This window comes from Eschscholzia californica, unplaced genomic scaffold (genome assembly GCF_041429995.1).
Source record: "Eschscholzia californica isolate CP2 unplaced genomic scaffold, dmEscCali1.0.p SCAF_6, whole genome shotgun sequence".
Classification (NCBI taxonomy): domain Eukaryota; kingdom Viridiplantae; phylum Streptophyta; class Magnoliopsida; order Ranunculales; family Papaveraceae; genus Eschscholzia; species Eschscholzia californica.
This window is the reverse complement of record NW_028238483.1, coordinates 3,975,033-3,994,174: the sequence shown is the minus strand read 5'-3', so window position 1 is coordinate 3,994,174 and position 19,142 is coordinate 3,975,033. Positions and strand designations below refer to the sequence as shown.

The window sequence follows — 19,142 nt, the reverse complement described above, 5'->3', positions numbered from 1 at the left end:
GATTCAGATCTCTGATAACAACGTGACAATAATATCGTGCATGGAGAAAGTAGAACAGATAGTGTATGATATGGAAGGAACGAAGGTAAAAATGAAATTAAAGTTATAAAGTTAGTGGAGGCAGGGACGGATTTAGGATTTGGACATAGGGGGTGCGAAATCATATACTAAAATAATTATTTTTTGTAAACACAGATATATTCACATAATCAAGTCATTGTCAATTTCACTAAAAAATTCTTTTTCAATAAAGACTACTAAACTATCATTCAACTCATTTTGTTTTTTAAGCATATCTTGACTAACTTCATAGCTAAAAAACTCTTTCAACGGAGGCAATTGCAACCAGCAAAGTTAATGCTAAAGTTAATAAGCAAATAAACTAAGTGATATCATTTATATCTCTTAGTCCACCAACGTTCTTGCAAGAGGTCCAATCCCATCAAAATTTGAGAAATCATCATTCTGTCAGCTTTTCTTTAACCATTCCAACTTCCGTTAGCAAAGGTAGCACGACCAAGATTACCTTTTTCAGCAATATAACGAAGGTATTCTAACCACTCTTTATGATCATTAAACTAAGACGGAGCTTCTTGATTAATGTCTTTAGGAAAACTATTGTCCTTTGGTTGAAATGGACCAAGTTGCAAACAGCCTCTACAAATTTCATCTCTATATTTATGCATATGCATTATGCAATGTAGTTATTTTCATAAATTTAATGAAATGGATAGGGCATATATTATATGATTATATGACGTTTTGCTACGACCGAAGCCATAACCAAAAAACTTATTTTTTAGTTATGAACTACACCATAGCGGAAAGTTTGTAACTAAAGCCATTTGCAACGGTACTATTGGTTGCAGACTATTTGTCCTAGATAAAACTCATTTGCTACGATTATAGGCCGTAACAAAACCCTTCAAATTTTTTTTATGACTACTACTAAAATTTTTGGGACTCAGAGTGGAGGAAAAACAGAAACATTCATTTTCCCACAACAAAACTTGTTCGGTAAGGCACCTTTTAACTGCAAATAACCAAAAGGAGAAAGGTCGCTTAGCGAAGAGATGTAGATCAAGGTTTAGGCCTTTAGGGAGAAGCCTCTATATTCAGATAAAAGAACAAGAGTTTTCATGTGGGCTCAAGTTAAAGAAAACAGATTAAAAGATGAAGTCTTGTTTACTGCATCACTTGATCGCAGTTCTCATTTTTCATATCCTTCTAAACTTAACAGAGATCCAATTTAAACTTGGATTCTTGATAAAGAAAGCCTCCATCTTACTTCTTGGGAACCAAAACTCTCAGGCCACATCTCTGAAAATTCTCTGTTAAACCTTTATATAAAATAATCGAAAAACATGGAATGTTATATTCTTCATCCCTGAAAATTATGACTACCACGAATTTTTTTGGGTGATCCATCTAGAAATTAATTTTGGCTGCATACAGTTTTCTTTCTCAAATATGTTATTTAATCATAACGCATAAGTATAAAATTCATAGTTATCACAACAAAAAGACATTTCAGCTTAGAAAAATTAAAAAAGTGTCAATTACAAACTATACAACTCTTACTCTGTATAGATCAGCAGATCCGGACACACGAGTCGCAAAGCTGCCCTTCATTCCCATGTCACCCTGGTGGTTCAATGAAGTCACGTATAAGTAGAAATATTGGCAAATTGTAAAGAAAACGGAATGGCAAAGACACGGTGCAATCAACAGACCACCTTATTCGATATCTTTTAGCGAAGAACAGTGTACTTTTGACCAAAGAACAGTATATTTAGCCAAAGAGCATATCAATCGAGCAGTATACTTTTAGCCAAAGAACATAAAGATGAAGATGTCAAAATTGGGTAAGCAGTGATTATGTAGGGCATCAAAAGTGTGGAAGAGAATATCAAATGTGTCGTAGAACAAACAAAGAAAGCTCCAATAATTTTTATTTTCATGTCATTAATTTTGAACTATGTGTCTTTTAAATTGAGATAAGCGTTGATGATGCAAAGCTTCTAGATCTGTATTTAATAGTTATATTCAATCAGCAAACTACATTATCGAGAATAGTTCCTTTGAGAAACAGTTGTCGAAACCCTATGGCTTGTCTCAATATTGTTATTATGAAGCCCTTTCCCCAAAAAGCAGGCATGGGCATGCCTCTCGACTACAGAGAAGACTCTGCTGGATTTGATCCTCACTTGTGAGTTGTCGGGCAGGGTGTATTCATGCCTACTTTTGGGGCAAGGGAGCATCACAGTTCTAATCAAAGGATGCTGTGCTCAAGCTAAATGACATGAAAATGAAAAAGAGCGAGTTTGCTCCATTGATCTATATGAGTCCAAGGTATTAAATTTCCCGAAATTACAACATATTTCTATTTCCAATCCAACTGCAACGAAAGCTTACTTACACGTTTTCTTGTCAAAATGGATCCATCACTATTTCCAGGCTTTAGCCTACGCGAGGTTTGCACATGTTTCCACAGGGTAACATTTGCACGAGTTCGCACAATGTGCATTTGATGTAGGACAGAAATGGGAAGTTGGAAATAAGGAAGAAAATAGCTTGATTATATTATAGATATAAGAAATAACGCACTAGTATCACACCAGTACAAACTAGGAATCACTCCTAGAGCCCTTAGGCATCACACCTTTGGGGTATTTGCATCACACAAACACATAAAGCTTAACTAGCTGCTGGAATACTCTCTGTCTCCCCTCAAACAGCAGAATACAACCCTTATATATAGCCTAAAACTGACCCTTAATATCCCATACTTATAGACTTTTAAACTTCTAAACTCCTAGGACATAAAAGACATTAAAGAGACACTAGATGACATTAAAGACATTAAAGAGACACTAAAAGACATTAAAGACACTTAACCATCCTAATACTTAGAAACTAGTAGAATCTCCACAAAGACATGTGGATCAGGCCCGCATTATTCAAGGTTCTAAGTGGGCCATTCATGCAAGACACGATAAATCAGAATTTGGATCTGGCAATCCTTCTTTTGACGTCTCCCATATGCCTTAAACAGTTGCTGCCATTCATCTCTATCAGCATTTTTACCACGGTTTTGTATAATGTGCATGTTTACCACAGGTTTGCACATGGAGCCCAAAACATATCAACTATTCACATGTCTCCCTAATCTTTTTTTTTTTGAAAATTTGAATTAATATTAAACAAAAGGAACTATACAAGAGGGGGGAGGGAGGTGGGAGCCTTAGGCAATCCACGCCTCCCAATTGAAAACAACATCATTGAAAGAAGCAGATCCAATACAAGTAAGGTTTATAGCCCAACCAAAGATAACAGACTTAATGTCCTCCACATCGAGGTTCGAGTTTTCATTCGCATCCTTGAAAATCTTGTTATTGCGGTCCTTCCAGATGCTCCACACTATAGCTGTTGGGATTAAGTCCCAAATCTCCTTCTTTCCTCGTGGCTTAGGGGTATTCTCCCATTGTTCGAACAAGTTGGCGACCGACGATGGTAAACACCAATAAATGCCGGCTGATTTAAGGAAATATGTCCAAAGGCCTTGCGCCACCTTACAATGGATGAATAAGTGGTCACTAGATTCCTCACTTTCCTTGCACATGATACAACGATTGACGATCGTAAAACCCCTACGTCTGAGGGCGTCCACCGTCGGGACTCTATTGATAAAGGTCGCCCAAAGCATGAATCCAACTCTCGGAGGGATGCCCTTTCCTCTTGAGAATATTCACTAGTGTTGGATGTATGATTTGGTCTCCTATTTCCATCGATGAATAGCACTGTTTAACCGACATCTTCTCTTTTCTCCTCCCTTCTCCAAACTCTAGTGTCCTGGTTACTGTTCAGCCTAACCTCCCGGAGAGCCTCGAGAAGCCCCACATAGTCTGTTACCTCCCAATCGTTTAGGCTTCTTCGAGTTTTGATGACCCAAACTCCGGACTCTAAATCGATCATCTTACACACCTTCGCCTTCTTCTCCACCGCGACAGAGAATATGCTAGGGAATCGTTCTTTTAGGGCCGAGTTTCCTAACCAAGTATCCTCCCAAAACATAATCTTATGACCATTACCCACTTTCCACTTGGTGATTCTTCTGAAATCGAACAGGTTGTTTTGAATGCCTTTCCAAACCCCACACCCATAAGATGAGTTTTTAACCTTCTTAGCCCAATCATCCGACTCAAATCCGTACTTCTCCCCAATGACTTCCTTCCATAGCTTACCATCTTCCTGCTCGAACCTCCATAGCCACTTGGTTAGAAGAGCCTGGTTCATTATCTTGAGATTCTTTATACCCAATCCTCCCTTAGACCGGGCTGTCTTTACTTTGCTCCAAGCTGCCCAATGGATCCTCTTGGACTCTGACTTTCCATTCCACAAAAAGTTACACATTTTAGAGTCAATCTCCTTCAGCACACCCATGGGGATGGAGAAAAGAGATAGGTAGTATGTAGGGAGCGCCTGAATCACCGATTTTAAAAGAGTTATCTTCCCACCTTTAGAAAGAACATGCCCTTTCCAAGAGGCCAGCTTGCTGCTCACCCTCTCCATAACCGGGTCCCAAAGGGACTTAGCCTTGTATCTATGACCAAGAGGTAGTCCCAGGTATGAAGTGGGAAGAGTACCTATAGGACACCCAAATCCCTTCAACACCTCAATATTCCTATTCCTTTCCTCTACCTCAATAGCCTCATAAATAAAGGACTTCTTAAGATTCACTTTCAACCCTGAGCATAACTCATACCAAACCAAGATGTCACGAAGTTTTTTTGTCTGGTCCAAGTCTTCGTCCAGGAAGAACAAGGTATCATCCGCGAACTGAAGATGATTAATCTTTCTGCTAGAAGCTGCAACTTGATAACCTGAGATCCAGTCTCTATCTTCCGCTTGTTGCATACACTGACTCAGAACCTCGCCAACCAAGAGGAACAAGAGAGGGGATATAGGGTCCCCTTGTCTAATCCCTCGCGAGCTCTGGAACACTATGGAAGGCTGCCCATTGATCAGCACCGAAAAGGTAACCGACGAGATACATATATAAATCCAAGGCCGCCATTTATAGCCGAAACCCATACGGTTCATGATTTGGTAAAGGAAGTCCCAATTGATACGATCATATGCTTTCTCTAAATCCGCCTTAATTATGATACCTCTTCGGCCTTCTTTTCTTCTTGAGTCAACCAACTCGTTAGCTATCACGACACCATCTAGGATTTGTCTTCCGCCTATAAAGGCTCCTTGAAACGGGTACACCACTTTGTCCATTACCGAGGCCAACCTAGAGGCTAGTACCTTTGATATGATCTTGTAAGCCCCTTCCACCAGGCTGATAGGTCTGAAGTCCGTGAAGGAGGAACTCTGTTTTTTCTTGGGGATCAGAACAATAAAAGTCTGATTAAGTCTCCAATCAAGGTCCGCTGAGTTCGAGAAGGCCTCTACCATTGCCATGAAGTCTTCCTTGATGATACCCCAGCATCTACTATAGAAAGAAATAGGGAACCCATCTGGGCCCGGTGCCTTGTCTTTGGCCAAATTGGCTATAGCCTTACGCACTTCTTCCTCTGATAATTCTTTTTCCAACCCGTCTGCCTCGTTGGGCGTAATATGAGGGAGGTTCATACCTTCGATTCCGGGTCTCCAGAGTGTGGGCTCACAGTAAAGCTTACTGAAATAGACTACTGAAATAGACTACTGCTTCTTTGTGATGTTGCCATTATCCTGAATAATGATGCTGATTCTGTTTTGCCTTGCCCTGCATTTCATGATTTTGTGAAAGTAAGCTGTGTTTTTGTCTCCCTCTTTGAGCCATAATGCTCTGGGTTTTTGACGCAGACTAATCTCCTCCTGGGACATCAATATCTCCAGTTCTCTTTTCATTTTCTTCCTTTCCACAATCTCTGGTTCAGTCAAGGACTGTTGCTCCTCCTTGTCTAGCTCACATATGTCAGATTGCAATTGTAAGAATGCCTTATGAAACTTGTTGTATTTCTCCCTGGACCATCCTTTAAGTTTACCTTTCAAGAACTGAAGTTTCTTCCAAAACGTGTGGCTGGGGGACGATCCATTAGGACCTTCCACCCACCAAGACGCTACAACATCCATGAAGTCCGCCTCCCTCATCCATCTTTCCTCCATCCTAAATGGAGGTGGGTTGGATTGGATAACCTCAGTCCTCAAGAGGATGGGAGCGTGATCTGATATAGGCCTAGGTAGAATCAGTTGCTCCACCTTTGGATATTTGTCTTCCCAGGTTCCATTGATGAGGAATCTGTCCAGAACATTAAGCACCGGATCTCTTTGATTATTAGTCCATGAGAACTCCATCCCTTGTTTGGGTAGGTCCATTAAACCATTGCGATCAATCCACTCCCCAAACTGTCTCATACTGGTCGTTACTTTCCTCCCCCGTTTCTTTTCATGGATGAATCTAATGACATTAAAGTCACCCCCCCACGCACCATGGAATCTTCTACTTGGTCGAAATAAGGTCAAACTCCTTCCAAAATTCTGCTCTGAGATCTCTCTGGCAAGGACCATAAACTCCGGAGAAAACCCATTCAAAATCATCCAAAAGGTTCTTGAAATGGATAAAAAGGCTAAAAGACGTTTTAAACACTTCCTTAGCAACCAAAATACTATTATCCCACATACACAAAATACCACCGGAAGCCCCTACTGCTGGGATGGCATCCCATCCGCAGCCTCCCTTCCCCCAAACAGACCTAACAAGAGACTCAGACACATCTACTACTTTAGTCTCTTGGATACACAAAATAGACACAGAGAAATCTTTAATTACTTTCTTGACAGCAAGCTTCTTAGCCGGGCTTCCCAAGCCCCTTATATTCCAACTAAGAAGGTTCAGAGACATTTAAACTTGAAATCCCCCATACTTGGTGCCGAGCGAGATCTAGTCAGAGATGAAGGAGGATCCGACAGACCCCATGTGAGGTTCTTTAGTTCCCTGTTCATCTTGCTTGGACTGGTCTTCTTCCCAGCTCCCATCTCCTTCTCATCCTCTTGAATAGCAGTAGCCATACCAACCTTCTCCCTCGCACCTAAGCTGGTACCCTTGCTTCCACTTGTCTTATCCATCTGACTTGCTCCTGGCTTGATTATGGCTAGAGGTGTTGTATTGAGAACTTCCTCCTCCTGGTTAACCTTCTTCTTCTTCTTTTTGTGTTGTAGCTCCACACCCTCAGCTGCCAATATGTGAATCACCTTTTCGTAGTCATCTGATCCTGAAAAACCTAACTCCTTGCCCGTTTTGAAAAACTGGGCCATCCTAGCATCCTCAGCGGCGCCTGCAGGGATATGATCCCCTCCCAGGTCCTGGTCTATTGGATCATTGGGCTCTTCCACCTGCTTCGGCCCAGTTGCCTTGGGGTGCCTGTAGTTCTTGGATATAGTTTTCTTAACCGTTGGGATTCTGCCCAGAGACCAGAGTTTTTTCTTGGACAAAACATGACTCTTCTTAAGTCGTTTGTACGTAATTGACTTAGTCCATTTGTTAGAGTCGTTGACCATCTTAGTCAGAGCTTCCACCATCACCGGTCTGATTTCTATCCCCCTCATATCAGGCATAGAGTGCAACTTCCGGGTAACTTCCTCTGGGCTGACGTCCTTATGACCTGCAACTTTAGATTTTCCTTTCCTAGGATCTCTCTTGGGGCTCGTGCCTGCCTTACCTTTGTCAGCTTTAGTATCCATCACCTTATCCTGTGGTAGGTCTGCTTCCATCGGATCAGTGATAGGATGGTGTACTTGGGCCTTGAAGTTCGCGTCTTTGGCAAGATCCGTTGTCTTCTCCGGTAGGGTGTTCTGGTTTAACGGCGGGAAGGTTACCGACGCGTCCTGTCTCCTTTCAGCAACCACTTCCGTCGTGATCCAAATCTGGTAACTCTCACCATCCACCAACAAGGTCTTCCTTTCCGTTATGGACCTGTTCGGTTTAACATCCACGGACACACATGCATAGTGAAGATTCAGGAGATGTGTTGTTTCATAGCTGACTGCAACGATCTCACCCAAGTCCTCCACCAAACTAGCAAAGATTCTATCATTCCAGAGATGGAAGGGAATTCCATACATCTTGACGTCCATCAACAATGGGGTGATGATCACCGAGTTACAATGTGGGTTCCATTTACGGATATATATTTTCTTACCCGTACTCTCCTCCACCAAAAACTCCATCGCTCTCAACGCATCAGTTGGGAGCTTCGTCTTTACCAATGCTGCACCACTTTTGAACGGTAGAACCTCCACATCATCCGACCCGATTGTTCCTTTCACCTTCAATTCCACCGACTGCCAGTGTGCCGATGAAGATTCTCTCTCAAGGATCACCGCTTTCGACCAGTCCATGTTATGGATATCTGCTGTCGCCATATTAGGGTTGGAAGCAGAAAGAAGGTTGGGATGAGGGTTTGAGAAAGGGTATTGGTTCGACTGCTTTGAAGCTTGGGGATATTTATAGGAGAAGGTGGGTTTATTGGAAGATGAAACATTCTTGCCATGCATTGGCCCAAGGATCGGTGGTGGTTGAGGGATATAACTCCTAGCACTGGATTCGCCGGCTAGGACTTTATGCCCCTTTGGCGTGTAGGATTTTGGTCCCTCTTTCCTAGGGATTCTCTTGAACGAATCTTCCTTCACATGTCTCCTTAATCTAGATTAACATGAAATTGGTCTTCGACCAAGTTTCAATTTTCCAATATTCAGCTTGCGTTTACATGGAGAAAATCATAATAGGAGCATAACTTCTCTAGGTTTTAAACTTCATACATTGTAACAATCGCCTAAAAGTACAATGTTTTAGGAGAAGATAAACGACATAAAGGAAGACAAGAAAATAATCAAATATGTGCATGGTCTTCTTTCCACTTGGCATTTTCCCACTCATCGTGCTTCATACATGTGTAAGACGTCGATACCCATACTGTCATCCATGTTACATAGGTTATACTACTAAGATATAACCTTTGGCCTCTAGGTCTGGATTCTTAAAGAAATTTCGTAACATTTCCACTTAATAAAATTATTCTTAGGCATATTATGTTCATGCATTTAATGGTTACCACATAAAAGGAAATTGAACTACAACTAAATAAAAATGAGGAATCTATTTTAAGCAAGTCATAAACAACAAACTTGGTCCATTTTTTTACCTTTATGAATCTTCTAAGGTCATCTCGATATTTTCCATTCCATTCAGCCCACCTTAAAACAAATATCCATCAACCATCAAAGAAAGCATAGGCAAGAAATGGATAAAATTTGACAGGAACCCTTCCCCGAGAAATGAACATAGTGGATTGGACTTCGAATGATGTTGGCCTTAGTGAAATAACAAGCCACTAACCAGTACAAACGAATCACATAAGCTAATATATAAGAGAAGATTTCAGTAGAAATAATTAAAGAGTAATAATCATGAATACTACATACTCAAAAAGGTGATCCGTATTTTATGATTAATAACAGGTCAAAAATGGGTTCATACATATAAATAACAAGAATTACCTGTCCCAATTTGGAAATCTACCAACAAGATAGAGACCCCCACAATCCCAGGGCTCTGCAATTATTTTGCACCTTGATAGAATTTCATCCTTGGCGATCGCCTGTTTTAAAAAAAAAAAAATTAAATTAAAAGAGGAGTGTCAATGAAAACCTCTTAGAAACGGCTAGTTACGAAACAAGTATTCAAAAGAAAATGTAAGTCTTTTCGCACAGCCGCAAACACAAACACTCATTAGAACAAGCCCTCATGTAAGAACTCTTTACGCCAACATTTTATGAAACCCCTAAATTTGTAATCTTCTGGGAGATTTCCTCAAGTACTTATTAGAAGATATTTGAAGATCAGTCTTACCCAAGATCCATTGGTTGAGGTCTACAGATTCTAAGATTGAGATCAATCAAGGCCACTCGAGGATAAATGTTCAGATCTAGTCAAACTATTAGCTACATGGAAAATGTTAATCAAGTTCTCCAAGATTTTGCATCTTAAGAAATAATTTCCTAATAGAGCTAGTACTGACGATAAATCGATTCTCTAAGAAGTAAAGACGCTGGAAACTACCTGCGTTCTTCTAGAATGATGAGTTAACCATAACAATTTAGAGTTAACCACAACAATTTAGAGTTAATTATAACAATTTAGAGTTAATTATAACAATTTAGAGTTAATGGGATTCAAAGCAACGAGGTATTAAATCCTTTTAGATCATCAAAGAAGATGTATACTTCCGGCTTGCCCTAGGGTTATTACCAAAGGTAAAGGCCGACAAAAGCATCGGTTAAACTATCTATATTGAAGTAACACCCATAGACAAGGGCACCTCCCAACCAGACAGCTACAAGATGAAGAAGACGACTAAAATTAGGCACACCACTGGCGTTATTTCAATGAACTACCGACTACGGGACCTTTACTAAGTGATCGTCATTGCAAGTGGCAAGTTTCATTATTTTGAAAGAGAGAATTTTATAGGGCTACCAAGTTCCAGGAAAACAATTTGAATATTCAAATAATAAAAGCATAGCAGTGTCTGCAGTAGATTACTTGTGGTAGATTACTTGTGGACTCAATTTTGATTGGGAACTTGATACATTTCTTTCTGTTTCTTTATGATCTATTTGAAGACACTCACCCTAATAAGAGGAGGAGCCTCAAGTGGAGAACCATCAGTTCCACGGCAAAGAACACTTGCAAGGTCGAAGCGGAATCCGTCCACATGATACTCAGTAACCCTATTGTCAATAAATAAATAATTAAACAAAGCATTCTAAGACAAAAAAAAAAAGGAAAAAAGGCAAAAGGTTAAAAGAATCCGGAAATTTATGAAACATACATCCGAAACATAAAAGACAATATAAATTAAGGTATGTTATCTCATGCGGGTTTTGCTTTGAGGTTGAGAGGGTGTGTGAGTTGTATCACTAGTAGGACTTAGTGTTCTATCACGACAGAACAATACTATTATTGTAATCAGTAGTTGCTGTATAAGTATTTATTCACTCTAAAGACCACTTCACATAGCTTTACACTAGTTTCATGGTTTTCACCTGATCACTTTCTTAAATTGAGGTTTTCCCATGCTTTATACGAAGTTTGTTGAGGAGGTTGAGTGACCAACTAATAAAATTCTACTAGTTTAAAACACTACTCATCAATTAGAAACAGATTAGACTAATCCTTGAGGCACAAGATGACATCTTTAATTTCCTAGAACCCGAGCTTTTATTTAGTTCTTGTTTATTACCGAGGACCATATTTGGGATTCTCTGATTTGCATATAACTACTTTGTTTTCTGACGAGAAGAAGAATCTATGTATCTGTATTCGATAATGGTAAAACTTGCAAGCATAGAGCTAACTAGCTAAGGGAAAACTAAATTTTAACTTCAGAGTGTCGCTGTCATGTTTTCCCAATTCAAAGACTAAACTAAAACGTCCTTAAGAAACTAAAAGAATCCAAGTATCCCCCTTCGAGCAAAAGATGAGGAGGTTGAGTACCACCAGCTTAGGTCTATCAAAATCAATTTTCTCTCCTTTTTTTTGAAACCCTTAAATATAGCTATTTTACAACAACTCCTAATAGCGAGGGCCATATAATTGGGAATAAAACTCCACAAATTGCAGTGTACCAATATTCCAGATTTTAAAAAAATGGGACTTGAAAAGATAATACTCCTGTGACCATCAAAGGCAGCGTTGACATGCTGTCAAGCAAACATGCTAAATCAAACCAAGATGAGAAGGCATGTGAATTTGTTCCTTCATGCAACATTTACATCACTAACCACATTGCATATTGAGGATGCAAGTCCAAGTTGAGTTAGATTCCAAATGAAACAAATTTGATAATTTATTGGGTAAATGTGGATAGATAATAATCCGAAAAACCACAGAAAGCTAATCTTGTTTCAGATAAATGCACCAGAAATGACATTTAGTGCCCATACCAGTGTCTCAAACTATCGAGTATAAGTTCCATGACCACGGGCTGGTTGCAGTTTAAAGTATTTCCTGAAAGAGAAAAATAATAAACACTGAGAACTCTTGGAATCAATCTTTACACCTACATTGCAGCAAACACGTACTACCTGTGAATCAAGCTTTTTTTTTAACATAGTTGTACTACGTTAGTACGTCTAAGATAGTCGATTGGCATTGGGAGAAAACGGTATTAGTATGTGGTGTGCTGTTAATGTAATATGTTGGAACGATGAAAGTGTTTCAGACTTTCAGTTTAATAGTCTTAGGTTTTCAATTTATCTGAGTCTTCTGCCTGAACAAGATTCTAGACCTCGTTTCTGACCAGTTCCAGAGGTGAAAAGCTAAATAATGAATAATACAGAACACCAACACAAGCTCGGGCATTCAATGCTTTACAGTTTCCGTTCAGTATTATACGCTCTGCAAGTAATGATGTAGAAAGATTACTCCCCTATCTCGTATCCAAATTATAGAACAATGCCAATAAATTTATATTGCCTAGATCACTTCACTTAATTTTTCTTTCCTGAGATCTCTCTCGTAAGCTTTGAGGGAATGCATTTCTTCACGTGTCATTTTTCCAATCACCTCATCTCCACTGGTCATGACGCAAAAAAGGTGAAAGATAAAGAGCGAAGTCCTTTTGTAAAACCTTGCGATATTTCAATTACAAAACGAATTTGAGATCAAAGACTAGAGATCCACATACACCATCACCTCCATAAGAAGTCCAAAATCAACAAGAATAATTGCAAGGTTTCTAAAGAAAGGTACTACGTATCAGTAAGTGATGGATAATTCAATTACTCAGGATCATTAAGAATTTTACGGTTTAACAGTTCCAAAAGATATGCTTATCCTACCACAGCCGGAGAAATTAAGCAGTTGACCGTTGTTAGGATCCATCATGTAATAAACCTGTAGAAGAATTTGAAAAAGATGGAACTTTAATGAACATGTTCTGCACAAGTAATAATGACAGGTGTAGCGTCTAAGAAGCCGAATAGTAATATTTGTTCATATTGACTACCACCATGCTGTTGTAGTTTGCCATGGAATTTTCTACAAGAGAATCAACTACACTTCCATATGGACAAATGTTACATATCAAACATCAGCATTTTTCGCTATTCGAGTGCTGCACTATGAAGAATTTTATTTTCAATGAAATACTAACATCCCTATGTATACGGTATATCTCAAACCAAATGTATCCTAAAACTCTTCCGCCCTACTCAATCACAGACCTTCGCTACTCAGCATGAATAGCTTAAACACCAACAGAGCTAAATAAGCCCTTCCACAGTTACTACCAAGAACAGTGGTACTTGTTGAGATCTGAAGTTTAGATGTAAAAGCCCTGAACCAACCAAATGACTTTATTAATCATTACCACAAATTTGTTCAGTACTTACATCTTAATAGCTTATGACAAATTACCAAATATAATGTGGGAGTCATAAGACAAAACTGTTTATTTTAGAGCTCGAAGGTTAACCACAGAGGAACGTTGAGTTCCCCTAAGACCAAGAGATGAAGGAGACCAATCCTGGTCAAGTAGATTCAAGCAGATTTAGAAAGTAGCACTTCGGAGACTTTAGGTACTTCAGAGAAAGCAGGTTACTAGTTAATTAAATGATTTGATTTGACTAATTACACAGGTAAGTTCTGTATAATTATCCGACTCTTGCTCTACTCCTTCTTCCATCTCATTTGACCTGCAAGATAGGATACGGTGTTGCTGAAGGTCTTTAATTAAAACTCCAACTTTTGGATATCCGTGAAACTATCTACTATCTACCTTCCAGTATTTCTCCTTAGTTCTCAAATCATTCTAAGAGATATGTTAGTTAAGTTCATCAGGGAATGTTGAAACAGATGTCAAATGGAAATTTTTACATTATAAGGAAATAAGAATATGTGCAACTTTCTTTGGGACGATATAGAGGACTCAAAACGTATTCATTGGGACTCAAACGTATTCTTTGGGTAGCATGGAGTTTGATCTGTCAAGACTTGTAATCAGGAGGACTGCGGATAAAAAAAAAACTTGAGGATAATGAACGATGCATTGCTTACCAAATGACTTTGGAGATTTGCTTCAGAAAAAACTATGTTGTGGTGCAACATTATTGCCGAAAAGTATGGTGAAGAAAAGGGTGGGTGGGACCAAAAACCCACCAAGTCCTCTTATGGTTGTCTGTAAAGGAATACAAGGTACGGCGAAAGAGTTCATCACAATCACGAGATGGACTTTGGGCGATGGCAAGTGTATCAGCTTTTGGCATGACATACGGTGTCACACAATCACATTAAAAGATAGGTTCGCAGCCAGATTCCATCTATCTTCAGCAAAGGAAGCAACGGTACACCAAACATTTAATTGGATCCTTTCCTCTTGGGAGGTCTTAGTTTTTACCAAGAAGAAACCTAAATGACTGGGAAATTCCAATCTTTTCACAGCTTTTGGGTGTTACTGATGAGTTTAGACCAAAAGAGGGAGAAGTAGACAGGTAAGCTTGGAAGACAAAGGAGAAAGAGGACCTCTCAGTTAAGCAATGTTACATGAGATTGAATCAAGCAGAGTCAACCTCCAACTCGGACTTCCACACGACCATTTAAAAGGGCGAAGATCCCTCCAAGAGTCAGTTTTGTGATATGGGCCGCCATAAAAACAAGGTTTCAACAATGGAGACTCTTAAGAGACGAGAGATGCCCATTACGAATAGGTCATTAAATGCAGGAATCCGGGAGAGACCGTGGAGCACTTATTTCTTCAATGTGACATGGCTAGAGTCTTATGAGACTTCTTCACAGTTACATCAGGTAATCGTCGGTGTATCCCCAAGACATTATCACAAACTTTTGAAGTGGTGGCGCTTAAAAGTTAAAAGAGCGAAAGAATTGTGGTATTTCATCCCGCCAGCAATTATCTGGGCTATTTGGAAGGACATAAATGATAAAAATTTCAAAGATTCTAATATCAACAGTGTGCTACAGGTGGAAGATATTCTAGCTCTTCTATATCACTGATAACATTTTGCTTTTTTCATTTAAACACTTGTAAATTCTTTTTTCCTAATATTAATTCAAAATTTTCGAAAAAAATGAAATGAGAAAATTAAAGAAGTGAACAAAACTCTCTCCATCATTATCGTCCACAAAATGTTCCATAGCAAGTCATCTGATCAACTACACATGAACTTAGTAGAGGTACAGATCCAAAAGTTACCTTGTTGTCTATGCCACGGAAAGAAGTAACATAAGGGTTCGCATCATCAGCTTCATTTGTATGGTTATAGACAACATCTAATATGACCTGTAACAAGGAAATACCACTACATTAGGTTCTCATGAAAGTACACCTATTTAGAGTGACACGGGGAACTATACTAATTGAGGAACAAAAGAAATAAAATCTACCTCAATTCCTGCATTGTGCAAAGCTTTCACCATTTGTTTGAACTCTTGAGAAGCCGCTAGAGGTCCACTACCAGAACTAGCATACCGACTCATAGGAGCAAAGAAATTTATAGTAGAGTAGCCCCACGTATTGATCTAGAATTTTGCAGCCACGGTAAGCACGGACATAAATGAAAAGCAAGTTTTCTCGGAGCACATGAGAAAAAATGCATTAGGTGCTAATATACAATAACTATGTACTTCGATACTCCTTGTTAGGCACTCCTTGTACACAATGCCTCTATAACAAGTCAATATTTAGAGAAAATTGTTGTTAACATGGTACGAGAGCCAATCTCTACAAGAGTCGTTTGTTCTAGTATCGAGATAAGAATTAAGTCCAAGGTAACCTGTAAGGCTTTTTATATGTGCAATTCCTTGATAGTACCGAGAAGCAATCTCTTCTTAAATTTCACCCCATGAATTACCTCAGACCAAAAAAAAACACTAACAGATCCTAAATATTATGTTTATGTGCGCTGCCTACTATGCAACTCATTCTGTCCTGCACATGTTTGGTGCATGCTGTACTTCTCTTGTTTAGCATTACAAAGATAATAGCGATGTATACTTGATATTATCGTCTGACAGAGTCAGAAATGTGAACCTGCCAAGTAACGAGTGGTTTAATTCTGTCTTAACAAATTGCCAGTTCAATTCAGAATGCATTGATATTTTCTTTTAGGCAAGGATGGAAATAAAACTTCCAGCTTCACTATGAAGGAAAAGAAAACAATAATTCATCTAAATATGTTAGTTCTGATCAAAATGAGATACACTTTACTGACAAAGCCAAAAATTTCATGACTAAAGAAAGAAAAAAAAAATCTAATAAAATGTTTGAGATTATGCAAAAGTGAGGATCTCGGTTACACATCTCAAACATGCACTACCACCAACGTAAAAAATGCTGAGAGAAGAAAAGATAGACAAGTGCAATAAAAGTTGATATAGAATACCATCATGAACTTTAGGAACATGTGCAAGTTATGTGGTTCATATTTACCATGTGACTTCTCGGGTTTGGACGTCGCTGAAGCTCGAATTCGTCAAACTCAAAAACAGGCAATAACTCCACGGCATTAATGCCGAGCTCCAGAAGATGAGGGATCTGAGAAGAAATATGTCAGAACTGTTGCTTGATAAAATGCAGAATCTTGGTAAATATACTATGCTAATTATGAAAAATATGATCTCATAAGCTTATGCGAGCCAATAATAGATTAAGAAAATGTATTGTAATTTATAAACAACATAATCTGGTCTCCAGAGACCGTAACCAGCTTGAATCCCAAGACAAATTCTTATGGACGCCAGCAGCGACAGAGAGTCTGAGACTTCATTATCCAAATGCTTGGAAATTGGTGTAAAAAGTAAGGAAATTATATGATTAATTTTTGCGAGCAGTGTAGTTAGTCCAATTAAACTAATGTTAGTGTAACTCAGTAACTGTATAACCATGAATATAGAAAGAGACCTACAAATCTCTCATGTTTCTCACTAGACTAACTCTGAATTTAAGTGTTTGGATATGCCTAATACGACAAACCAATCCATGTCTACATCCCATTTACCCTATGCAACTCAGAATAAGTATTAGAGGAAATCGAACCCTATATTGGGGTCATTTGTCAGAATCCTAGAAATCTAGGATTCTCACTCTAATCTTCTCTTGAATTTTTCCATCTGCAAGGGGACTTGGCTGATTCACTTGCCAAATATATTACTCAAGATGGATAAACGAGATTGGATCGAGAAAGAATCGCTGGGCAAGATTGCACCTGTTCTAGCAGCCGACTCACCTCTCTCTGTTTCTCTTCTTGGATTAAGAAAGAAGTATGTTTGGCTTCTGTAATCATCGAGAACAGAATAACACTGTCCTGATTAAAACTAACCAGAACAAAGCGGTTTCTGGAATAGTCAGCCGAGACGATTTTATGAGCATAGACAAGCATTCTTTTGTCAGTCGAGCTGTCTTTGTCTGCCAAGCCGTCTTTGTCGGCCGAGCCGTCTTCGCAGGCTGGGCCGTTTTCGTCAGTCGAGCCATATTACAGGCAGCCCGAGTAATTTTTTCCATCCAAAAAGCCGAACCCGGCAATGTGAATTGCCCAAGCTGAACCTTTTTTTGACCGACAAAAAGCTGATCTTGACAAGCCGAAACCAATTTTCGAAGCTATTTTCTAATTCAGGGTTTTTCTTGGTTTCTGATCTGAAATCAAAAATCCAGAACCACCAATAGCTGAAACTCATTAACTGAACTTACCCAAGACCAACAGATCTAGATGCTTTTCACACCTGGAAATGTTGCGATGTCTTCGTCGGAAGCTGGATTTTGAACTCGATAAAGGAAGTAATAAAAACAAGTGTCGTGTACAACAATGCCACTAGATCCATTTGGCTCAATCTTCAAATCCTTTATGGCCAATCTAATACCCCAAAATTATTTCAACTTAAACTAACCATCTGAAACTTCAAGCAAGAGGGATTGTCAGTCTCGGCTTATTTTGCTAAGTTGGAAATGTATGGCATGAATTGGATTCCATGCAAGAGATTCAGCCTTGTATATGTGGAGCCACCAAAGCCGATCAAGATAAGAATTGGATTCCATGCAAGAGGTCTAGGAGATGAGATAGGAGTATTATATTACTTTTACTTTCATGTCGAGTATGCTTTTCATATTTAGAATCTAGTTTATGATTTAGGGCATTGGCACTACGGTCACCCTTCTGGTGATCGTTTTTAGGTTTCTTATTAGTAAGTGTGCGTACATTTATTTCTAGTTTCAGTGAGTCTTGTCATGTTGGCCCACAAGCAAAACTAACACGTTTACCTTTCCTTCTAGCTTGAACAAGAGTATTAAACTTTTCCAGTTAATTCACTTTGATAATTGGAGACCTTTTCGATTCCTGCTACTTCTGGTGCAAACTTTTTTCTCACAATTGTAGATGGTTTCACTTGTACTTGGATTTATTTTATGCATGCAAATCTGAAACTCGAAAAGTTATTAATACTTCTTTAAATTTTGTGATTATACAATATAAAAGAACAGTTGAGACGATATCATCTGGATCTGAGAAGATCTTCATGCCTCAAACTCAGGTCATTAATTCGGAAGTTGGACATAATTTCTTTCAAGAATCACAAACCTTCATTCAAGTGAATGGAATCTTACACAAACTTAGTTGTGTGTACTCCCCTAGCAAAATAGGGTGGTAGAAAGAAAACACTGACGTCTTCTGCCCGTTGCTCACGCCTTCTTATTTCAGGCGAATGTGTAATAACCACTACGTCTTTAATCAACAAAATGCCGAACCAAAACTCCAAAACAAATCACCCCAAGAACTATTGTTGTGATCACAACCAGGCCCCACAGCTTATCGATGGCTGATTGGGCGATTATTATATGTCTCAACCATGATGTCCCAATCATGATGCAACCATCGGTATCCTTCGTTACCTTAGAGGGCCAATTGGTCATCGTATATTGTTATCATCGAGCAATTCTCTTCAGCTGTCAGGATTACCGTGTCTGCGGGTGTGTTGCCTAGATACCCGTCGATATATGACTGGATAATTTACTCTGTTAGGCGATTCCTCAATTTCTTGGAAATCGAAGAAACAACCCAGCATATGCACGCTCTTCCGCTGACGC

The 19,142-nt window shown here is 39.1% G+C and overlaps 1 protein-coding gene across 3 annotated transcripts in view; it reads right to left on the bottom strand.

Annotated features, from left to right (window-relative positions):
* Positions 1-19,142, bottom strand: part of ISA3 (isoamylase 3) — a 40,235-nt gene that overhangs the window by 11,956 nt on the left and 9,137 nt on the right. For all 3 annotated transcript variants that reach the window (XM_086646276.1, XM_086646275.1, XM_086646277.1), the window contains 9 exons: positions 16,497-16,601; positions 15,452-15,586; positions 15,261-15,347; positions 12,892-12,946; positions 11,995-12,058; positions 10,680-10,779; positions 9,547-9,647; positions 9,192-9,243; positions 1,582-1,644 (listed from right to left, as the gene is read on the bottom strand). In XM_086646276.1, the coding sequence (XP_086502402.1) occupies positions 1,582-1,644; positions 9,192-9,243; positions 9,547-9,647; positions 10,680-10,779; positions 11,995-12,058; positions 12,892-12,946; positions 15,261-15,347; positions 15,452-15,586; positions 16,497-16,601 (762 nt within the window). The remainder of the gene's footprint in view (positions 1-1,581; positions 1,645-9,191; positions 9,244-9,546; positions 9,648-10,679; positions 10,780-11,994; positions 12,059-12,891; positions 12,947-15,260; positions 15,348-15,451; positions 15,587-16,496; positions 16,602-19,142) is intronic.